This window comes from Acipenser ruthenus, chromosome 42, assembly GCF_902713425.1.
Source record: "Acipenser ruthenus chromosome 42, fAciRut3.2 maternal haplotype, whole genome shotgun sequence".
Taxonomy (NCBI): domain Eukaryota; kingdom Metazoa; phylum Chordata; class Actinopteri; order Acipenseriformes; family Acipenseridae; genus Acipenser; species Acipenser ruthenus.
Window position 1 is genome coordinate 494,391 of NC_081230.1, and position 10,610 is coordinate 505,000.

Genomic DNA, 10,610 nt, shown 5'->3' on the forward strand with positions numbered 1-10,610 from the left:
AAATAAATAAATACTGAACAGAAACTCTGTGAACTTACCTCTCAGGAGTAAATCTCTGCAATGAAGATTCAAATTAAAATTCACTGGCAGAGACATTATGACATCACTTTCCTTTATGATGTCAGCGTTATGTCAGTGCTGAACATGAACAGCACGATGTCTGTTGCCATGGCGCTGTGCTTATAAACAAATAACTGCATTTAAAATGGCTGCTCTGGGCAAGGGGAGGGGCCAGTCTTCTTCAATACAGTGAATAATTATTCATTTGAAATATCTACAATGCAAGCTTGTCCTGTTGCTTTTGCTGCTCTTTCTCTGCTCTGCATGCCAGTGATGCCCTTCTACCCAGCGTGCAGATCTACTGTGCTGCTTCACTGCTTTCATTCAGTGTCAAACAACAGTTTTCAGAAAACAAATTTGAAGGAGCGCAGACAAAAAAAGGATTCCTGTGCCGGTTGTATCCAAGTTAAATCAGCACTACAGGTCCAATCAAGCACAGCTACCTCGCTTCAAACAGCCTGCTGTTTACTTTTTAAACGCAGTTACAATTTTAGACCCGAATAGACACGTTTTCTTTGTTTTGACTCGGTACTGATAAAATAAATTCCTGGATGGGACAAATATCATGACAACGAGCGTGCTGCATATCTGGACTTTATTAAAGAATGCCAGATACCTTTGTGTAACCGAGTTTTGGGGCTGATTCTAGTTGATGTCCACATCTGTATAACTTGGCAAAGCTTTGCCATTCACTTCCAATTCAGTGGATGCAGACGTGCAGTCTCAGTGTATGGGCAAGTCCACACCAGACAGAGAATGTCGGCAGCAACTGCTGGGAGATGTTGCATGCTTGCCTTTTAACAAATGCCAGCACTCTGTTTTAGTAAGGAAGCAAGTACCGCTGTGTTTAGGCTTTTATAGTGCTCTGAAATATTAGGTGTAATTCATGTTTAAACAGGTCCGCGAAATGTCCGTGAAATCCTCATTATAATCCTAATCCTAATTGGATGACTTGACCATGGTCATGTGACTGAATCCATTTTTTCTTCCTCATTGCGTTCGGTACTTGCTCTGTCTTTTTTGATTTTTAGTGACAGACTCGTCAACAACAGCAGCCACCATGACACTTCACCAGTAAAACCGGACGCACAGGCGCACGCAGCAAGAAAAACACAGGACGCGTCCCGCATCACGTGACTGTGCAGGTGAACGTGATTGGATAGCCGCATAGATGCAATGCAAACAGCTCACTCGATCAACACGCCCTGAACCAGTAGAGTGTGCCATTGCACCGCCAGCCAGTGCAGCAGCCTCATGTACTGCATTTCATAACGAGAAAATAAACATGTCACAAAATCGGGACAAATGGCGTCCCGACAGTACCTCGATCGGGACGCGGGACAAAGCCCCGATAGGTTTCATAAATAGTATTTCTACGTTTTCTGTGTAGACAGTCATACTGGCGTTCTCATTAATTTAATTAGATTTAACGTTGTATTTTTTATGCATATCATTCCCCCCCCCCATTCCTTTTTTTCTCATTAAATTAAGCTTACCTTTTGACAGCCTCAATCTCCCCCTGTCCGCGTCATTTTCCAGTTGCAGCTGTCTGTCAGCACTGGATTACATTTGCTCAAAATGTGTTGATAATTTGCCCTGAACCGACGCTGCAGCTGGATGTTTGTGTGTATGGAGGCTATACCGCTGTAAAATATCTGTGTGTCCGTCAGAAAATACACACGACCGTGATTACACTAACATTATTAAAACATTTTAGAAGTTAAAAAAACAGATACCGGTATTAATATACTCGGTCTGTTTTTATAGATTCGCTGAAGTTTTAAATTATACATGTATAGTAGTTGCTTCTGATTCATGTCGTTTAAATTAAACGCACTTCATTTTCTGACATTCGGATTCTTCAATCTCTGCGCCACGCATTCTCGCTTCTCATTGGTCAGTTTCTCTGGTTACGGCTGCGCAGCTCCAGGATCGGATCAAGATTTCGGATCAGTGGATCTTGGTTCTGATCCGCTCAGTACAACGCCTTTTCATGATCCGGCTCCAGTGAGCCCGGATCCGATCCTGCTTTTTGATCTCGTTAGTACAACCGGCCCCAGGTGTAACACTGTGGTTTTAAGTCATGTGGAACTCTAAATAATTGCTAAACGTTATGGGTTTAATTTGTGTCGTAGTTTAATGTTTAGATTTTAAACACCAGCCCTGTTATAAACCCGTACAAAATGTTTAAAAAGTGTTGCAAATCATAAACACGTCCCAGAGTTTACAAAATAAACACGGCAGGGTGTTTAAATCCGAACACATTTAGAATTACAAACTCAGTGAGGTGTTTGAAAAGAGTTTTGAAGTTAAACACTCGGTCTTACAGTGTGCGATACTGTGTTAATACACATACTGTATGTGAATCTGCAGGTTACCATCCCTGTCAACGCGTTTCCACAATTAATGTACAGTAACAAATATTAATAAACTGACGTCAGAGACCGGTCCTGGCGTCAAAGATTCATTCCATTCAGCGTCGCTGATTCTGCACACCGCTGAACCCCGCGGTTTCAAACGTCTTGTATTATTATAAAAATTCACCATCGAATAATATTATAAAAAGAAAAGAAAGAAAAATGAAATCGCGAGTTGCAAAGTTTTGCAGCTTGAATGCGCCTGGAGGTTAGTTGGTCGGTTCTTTTCGATGGTTTGTTGTATTGATTTCGGGCCGCCTTGGTCAAGGATTTGAGGAACGGGGTGTTACTGTATCCCGGGACCCTGCCTTCAAATTCAAATTCAGGTTCTGGATTGACAGGTCGAAGCTAGAGTACTGGTGGCGACTCCATGTGCAGACAGTTCAACCGCAAGTCTTTGTGTGTGCATCGTTATTTTACTTTGACCGCGGTAACCAGAGCTTCGACGTGTGGAAAGATTACTTCGGTCTGGCCGAACTGCTGCAGGAAACGAGGACTCGTGGCGCTGCTGGAAGCGAGCCGGGTCCCGAACCGAGTCCCGGTGCTGCAGCCGGCATGGCGGCGACACAGCCCGACCGCGGCACGAAGGAGCAGAGCGCTTCAGAAGTCAAGTCGCCGGCGCTAAACCAACACGACCCGCCGGATGGAGGAAGCAAGTTCTGCGTTTTTTGCAAAAAGAACGGGGAGTCCAGAAAGGTCTATAACAGCCACAGCTTTAAGGACGGTGACAAAGTGCTGTGCCGCTATCTCAGACGTTACAAGTGCCCGCGTTGCGGTGCCACCGGAGATGAAGCGCACACGAAGCGCTACTGCCCGCAGCGTAACACAGACTACCACGGCCCGCTAAAGAGAAGCGAGACGGGCAAGGCGCCAGGGGGAGCCCCCCTTCAGTGATACCCCACGAATATATCTGAGATGCACTCGGCCCAGAACCGCCCCAGACCGACAGGCTCTGATTCAAGTCTGGGGAAGTAAAAACACAACTGGGACGGCGGGAACCGTTCTTCCTCAAAAAACCAAACCAAACCAAACCCCAGTTGTTTTAAATGTGGGTTTGTTGTTTGTTCTCGCTGCACTTTGCTGCCGTGTTGTCTGCGTTTACAAGCTGTACTTTGTTTTCTGCTGTAAATAAATATTCGGCATGTTAATGTATTACGAGTCTAATACACAGTATATGTGTGTCTATATTTATATATGTAAAGGTTTTGAATTGCATGTAGAGTTCTTCAGTATAGATGTATATATGTAAAGGTTTTGTATTGGATAGTTCTTCACCTCACTGCTCCTCGATTGCATTGTTCCAAGGAGTTTACACCCAATATAAACAATCTACATTTATTCTTCGTTGTGTCTCTATTCTTTGTTTTTTTGTGTCGATGCACATTATTATTAACTTCAATTTCAAACATTTCTGTACTTTTACAAGAAACACGCAAAACTCTTGCATCACCATTAACTCACTGTGCTTCATGCTGTCGAATGAAACCCGCTGAATAATGTCACCTTAACATATTGAATAAAACACCGCTTTGTAGTTTTCCAGATACTTAAAAAAAAAACTGACAAATTAAAAAATGGGACATTTCAAAATCTAACATGAAATACTACTGTACTGCTATTGTGGCTTCCCGTAGACTTTTGCAGTATCATTTTGTCGCTTCTTTTGATTACACGATGTTAAATAAAATATCTACATTGTGTTCAGATAGGTTTTCTTTTTTTTTTTTATATGTCAATCCTAAAATTGTTTTTTGGTGCAAAACATTTGACCTGAGCTGCAGATTTCACTTTGGCTTCAGAACTAGAAACAAACAGCAATTACAAAAAGAAAGCCTTTGATAAAAAAATAAAGAGCTCTCTCCTGCAGGGGGCGATAGGCGAATGCAGTCCCAAAAGAGCTGTTTTTCTGAGCTGGAGCTCTGCTTATTATACTCAGTATATATGCCGTGGTTCCTGCCCCTGTCCCCTCACCCTATCCTGGCTAGTCGCAGCCCGTGCTTGGGTGATGTCACTCCAGTCGTCAGTCACTTTAAGGTTTGCTTCCTGTGGAGTGTTTTTAACACGTGCTTCGGGTCTGTTTTTTGTGACGCAGATCAGTTTGCAGACGTCAGGTTTGAGGAGTTTTGCTGGTGACGGGATCTTCACGGTGAACTACATGTTACACGGCAACTGAAATCCGTGAAAAAAATAAATAAAACAAAACAGCCGTAGTCACACGCGACATCTTCAAGCTGTGATCTAGGTCAGGATAAAAACTAGAAAACAGCTTTTTAAAAGGAATTCCAATACAAACCTTCCACACCAATGAGAACAGAGAGTAACTTCAGTATGAGAGAACAAACTTTACTCAACATTTGGTAAGCCGCTTGAAAACAATCAATTAAATAAATAATAAATAAAAAAAACATTTATAAAAGACAACCAGATACTCAAAGTATTTTCTAAAACCGTTTAGACTTTAAGAACGTAAAAAAATAACAACTGCTGCTGCTGCAGAGTCACTCACAAGGATGTCCGATTGAACAAATAAGTTAGAAGAATGAAGTGAAACTCAAGTGCTCAAGTTGGAATGAAAACCTGCAGGACTGGAGTTAGCCGGCCCTGCTCTGGCGGTGTGTCTCCCAGCGGGGTTACAGGTCCCTGGGGTTGGCGGTGTGTCTCCAGCGGGGTTACAGGTCCTTGGGGTTGGTGGTGTGTCTCCCAGCGGGGTTACAGGTCCTTGGGGTTGGCGGTGTGTCTCCAGCGGGGTTACAGGTCCTTGGGGTTGGCGGTGTGTCTCCAGCGGGGTTACAGGTCCTTGGGGTTGGCGGTGTGTCTCCCAGCGGGGTTACAGGTCCTTGGGGTTGGCGGTGTAGCGAGCAGCTCCCCTCCAGCCCAGCCTGGCTCTGCGGGGGTTCCTTCCAGACTGCAGCTCCCGGTGAGTCAGCATGATGAGCCGGCTGAAACAGGGCCCGCACACGATGTCAGAGACAGGGGAGGAGAGGAGAGACAGAGAGACACAGAGCAGGCAGTGCGGCTTCACAGTGCAGCTAGATGTCAAGCGGAGCAAAAAGCACAGCATTACGCAGACAGGGAGAGAGAGAGAACGGGGAAGGGATGCGTAACCAGGCACGGGTGCAAACTGCAGATACAGAGAGACAACAGATTGTCAGGAAGATCTTTGTAACGACAGACAGAGGCAGACACACAGTCCAGAGCGAGTGAAAGGAGCGAGCAGTGAAGCGGTCTGGTGTCTCGGGTGAGTTCACTTACTTGATCTGCGAGAGCTCCTCTATGAGTCCGCACACCAGCTCGCTGGCGTCCTCGTAGTCCTGCAGAGACTGGGACCGGGGCTCGGGCATCGCCTCCCTGAAGACAAGAACACAGAGCAGCACTGAAACAGCCAGCCAGCCACTGCAGCTGTAAAGCCAGCCAGCCACTGCAGCTGTAACGTCTCCACTGGAGTAGGACACCTAGCATCTAACTGAGACATTTTAGGATTGAAACATCATTTAAAAAAACAAATAAATCAATAAATAAATAAATAAATACACTATTTGAACATCATTTTGATCTGTTATTTAACATCATGTAATCAAAGAAACAACAAAACAGTATCCTGAAAATAAAGTCTACCTGAAGCCATAATAGCAGCACAGCAGCATTTCATGTTAGATTTCCAAATGTCACATTTGTCGTCAGTTTTTCGTTAAGTACATGGGAAAACTACAAAGCGGTGATGTGCAACTCAATATGTGAACGTAACATTATTCAGCAGGTTTCATCCAACTTTACGCAGCAAAATGAGTTCGTTCTATAGGGGGACCACAGCTGTATAGAGGCACCGGGGGCGATCCCCCAGCCTCTGCTGAATGCTTCATTGTAAAACCTTCAGCAGCCTTCTGTTCAAAAAGACGACTTCTAATCTAAACGCTTTCTCACTGGATTTGAGTTTTTCTTTCAGCGTTTCAATGCTAAAGCGCTTCGTAGCGGTTGCTAGTCATGGGGTGAACGCCAGAGAATTACCTTCTGAACAAAAGGACACAAACACTCCATTCAAACACACTAATGGAGAACAGATGTTTGAAAACGTCCCCCCTCCCTCCCTCTCCGCTTACCCCAGTGTGATCTCGTGGAGCTGCGAGTCCGAGATGGAGCCGATGTAGAGAGGCAGCTCCAGGGCAGAACCACCGGACTCTGTCCCAAGGACGGGGAGCGGAGCCAGGAGAGAGCAGGAGTCAGGGAAGCGCTGCAACACACAGGAGATTCTTACAGAGCGATAGAGGTTGCCTGGAAACCATGGCAAACTCAGTGCTATATAATCCTGAGGGGGGGGGAGACTGACTGACTGCTAAAACATCAGGAGAAACTTTAATAAGGGACCATGTTAATATGACTCTGACTGACTGATCCGCTGCCCACAGTAAACGCCGGTCACTCACCTGCGTGGAGCAGCTCTGCAGAAACTCAGAGTCCCACTCGCTGTGATCCTCGCAGCTCTGTGTGGCCCCCGTGTCCTCTCTCTCAGACTCGGGGCTTCCCCGGGCAGCAGCTGGGGTAATGGGGTGGGGTCCCCCCTCCTCTCGATCCTGGGCGGCCGAGGCAGGGTCTGTCTGTCCGCCTGCTCCCTGGAGACTTCCCTCCGCCTCGGTGTGAGTCAGATCAGGGCAGGCTGTCTCAGCGCACACTAGCGCGGTCGTCACCTCCCTCTTCCCAGCAGCAGCAGCAGCAGCAGCACTGGTGGCAGGCTTGCACCGCCTTGACCGTGCCGCCCCCTTAGCCTTGCGCTGCCCGGCCCCCGCGTCGCTCGAGTCTTCCATCTCCAGCACGGCGAAGCGGGATTCCCAGTCCCTCTCCTCCAGCACGCACGGGTTCACGTACACGGCTGCTGGTTTGGATTCTGCTGCTGCTGCTGCTGCACTGGATGATGACGTTGATAGTTTGTTGTTCTCTGAAAGCTTTATTTGTCCCCAGTCGCTTCCCTCTCCCTCTCCGAAGCTCTGCGATGCTTTTAACTCTTCCGTCTCGGTTCTGCTCTGTGAATGGCTTTGCTGGGTTTTTCTCATGAAATCCTTCTCGTTCATTTCAGGGCCCGCCTCCTCACTGCCTGGGATTTGCCTGCCTGCTGCCGATTCTGCATCCTCATTCCCGAGCCGGATCCGGGATCGCTCCGCGCAGCTCCGAGGGGACCAGGAGGCGGCAGAGGCACGAGGCGGAGGTGTTGTTCCGGATCCCAGATTCGGGAAAACTTGCGAACCCTTCTTCATCGCGACTCCTCGCCCCTGCCTGGGGATCACCCCTTTGCAGAGCCTCGTAGATTCTTCTCTCTCAGCAACGGAGGCTGCTGCTGCTGGCAGGGCAGGGGGCTCTCCGGGGGTTCCGCAGTGGGAATGTGGGGGTGCAGGCTGAGCCCCAGCTTCGTTGCAAGGCTCCGCCACCCCCTTTCCCTGCAGATCGGCCGATGTTTCAGCTTGTGTCTCGGGGTAAGTCTCAACGTGTTTCGGCTTGGCTGACTTGGACTGCTTCCCCCCCTCTGTAAACACAGCCTCCGCGCTCCCTAATAAACAGGCTAGCTCTCCCTGTGGACTACCAGCAACACCACCGCCCTGTGTTTCTGTACCCTCCAACCCCAGAGAGGCTTTTAATCCAGGGGTCCCGCACCCCTCGGGATGGGGTAGGTGCTCCTGCACCCCCTCTCCTGCCCCCCCTTGCTCCGTTACAGTGGGCTGCTGCCTCTCTGGATCTGCCTCCTGTCTCTGCTCTCCCGAAGTGCTGGCTTTGTGGTTCGGCCCCTGCGCTCCCCCGTGACTGTGGAGGGTGGCGTCTCCCTGCCCCGGCCCTTCCCCTACCCCCCTGTGCTGGTCCGAAGTGGTATCCTCCGGCGCGCTGGGCTGAGCGACATCATCATCATCCTCCTCATCATCATCGCAGGATAAGCCCGCAGTGGAGGAGCGGCCCGGGAGGATATTCTGAAAACACAAGCACAGCAGACAGCAGTTCACTAAAACAAGGAAAGCAACTTCAAAATACATTTTATTACTTAAAATAGTTTGAACTGACCCCCCTCCTGCCCGCCACCTTCTTACCCTTCATATGGAGTCTGCAGTATAGAAAACTAATGCAATTACTGAAATACTGTTTTTGTTACTGGGATCCTTATGGGCCGATAGAGTCCATCTGTTATTATTAATTATTAATTTAGCAGACGTTTTTATCCAAAGTGACTTAGAGACTAGAGGGTGAGCTAAGCTTCATCAACAACTGCTGCTGCGGCAGAGTCACTTCCAATAGGACCTTGTTTGTTTCACGTCTCATCTGAAGGATGTCTGTCTGTCTGTCACTCTACATGGTGAGCACGATCACTGCTCCTGATTTCACACCGGTCTCCACCCATCTTGTATCACACGCTCCTGAGCCTCCTTTCAGGTTGCTTTGGGCTGTAACCCCGATACAAACCCTCAGTTTAACACCAGTGCAATTAGGAGGGATATGTCCTCGTTTGGTTAAGGTGTGTTTTTTTCTTTTTAATATATAAACGTTTTACCCGAGCCCAGGTGCTGCTCTTCAGTTCTAGTTGCCCTGCCTAAGACACGCTGTTATTACAGAGTCCAGCTGCACGAGTCTCTACAGAAGCGGGAGCCTCGGACACGCTGTTATTACAGAGTCCAGCCGCGCAAGTCTTTACAGAAGCGGGAGCCTCGGACACGCTGTTATTACAGAGTCCAGTCGCGCGAGTCTCTACAGAAGCGGGAGCCTCGGACACGCTGTTATTACAGAGTCCAGCCGCGCGAGTCTATACAGAAGCGGGAGCCTCAGACACGCTGTTATTACAGAGTCCAGTCGCGCGAGTCTCTACAGAAGCGGGAGCCTCGGACACGCTGTTATTGCAGAGTCCAGCCGCGCGAGTCTCTACAGAAGCGGGAGCCTCGGACACACTGTTATTACAGAGTCCAGCCGCACGAGTCTTTACAGAAGCGGGAGCCTCGGACACGCTGTTATTACAGAGTCCAGCCGCGTGAGTCTCTACAGAAGCGGGAGCCTCGGACACGCTGTTATTGCAGAGTCCAGCCGTGCGAGTCTCTACAGAAGCGGGAGCCTCGGACACGCTGTTATTACAGAGTCCAGACGCACGAGTCTTTATAGAAGCGGGAGCCTCGGACACGCTGTTATTACAGAGTCCAGACGCACGAGTCTTTATAGAAGCGGGAGCCTCGGACACGCTGTTATTACAGAGTCCAGCCACACGAGTCTTTACAGAAGCGGGAGCCTCGGACACGCTGTTATTACAGAGTCCAGCCGCGCGAGTCTCTACAGAAGCGGGAGCCTCAGACACGCTGTTATTACAGAGTCCAGCCGCGCGAGTCTCTACAGAAGCGGGAGCCTCGGACACGCTGTTATTACAGAGTCCAGCTGCGCGAGTCTTTACAGAAGCGGGAGCCTCGGACACACTTATTATAAAAAGTGTTCACGTATTTGATACAGATGTAAGAGTGATTTTTTTTATATATGTATTGTAAGACAGCAGGGAGGGTGTTAAAATCCTCCCTGTGTAGGATATGTGCGCAGGCACCTTGTTTGTTAGTTTGCTCTATTGTTTGATTGTTTTGCTTTGTCGTTACTTTGATTTGTTAATTGTTTTATTATTGATTATCCCCTGCACCTGGTGCTTATTATTAAATTAGAGCCAGGTGCAGGGTATAAAAGAGAGGCTGTCAGTTTGCTCGGGGCTGCTGAGGAGAAGGAGGCAGAAAGGGGTGCTCTGCTTCCAAGCAGTCCTGTATGTTTGAAGAAGAGTGTGTTTTTGCATTTGGCAGGTAAACGTCTTAGCCGTCCTGCCCGATAGTGAGATTCCCGTGTGTCTAGTTAGTGCTCGTATAGAGCGAGGAGTTTATTTTGTGTTTAGTTTTTGTGTTTGTTTTGTGTTTATTAAAAAAAATAGCGCGTCAGCGCTGTAAAAACTAGTTTCTGGAGTCCTGGGTCTATTTTTAAAGGGGCAAGAACCGTGTGTGGTGCCGGCTAGTTCACAGTATATATTATACAATTATAGGGCAGCTGGCTCTTTGAGCTAAATATATATTATTTTATTTAAAGGAGTTAGCCATACTAGTGGCTAGTTTCACAGACCCTGATTAGCGCTACACAGGGCCTGTGAAA

At 48.0% G+C, this 10,610-nt stretch overlaps 1 protein-coding gene across 2 annotated transcripts in view; it reads right to left on the reverse strand.

Moving 5' to 3' along the window:
- Positions 1–4,844: 4,844 nt before the first annotated feature.
- Positions 4,845–10,610, reverse strand: part of LOC131709262 (break repair meiotic recombinase recruitment factor 1-like) — a 9,685-nt gene continuing 3,919 nt past the window's right edge. For both annotated transcript variants that reach the window (XM_059011634.1, XM_059011633.1), the window contains exons 5-8: positions 6,899–8,425; positions 6,575–6,705; positions 5,730–5,825; positions 4,845–5,416 (exon numbers count right to left, since the gene is read on the reverse strand). In XM_059011634.1, coding sequence (XP_058867617.1) covers positions 5,305–5,416; positions 5,730–5,825; positions 6,575–6,705; positions 6,899–8,425 — 1,866 coding nt within the window. In that variant the 3' untranslated portion in view covers positions 4,845–5,304. The remainder of the gene's footprint in view (positions 5,417–5,729; positions 5,826–6,574; positions 6,706–6,898; positions 8,426–10,610) is intronic.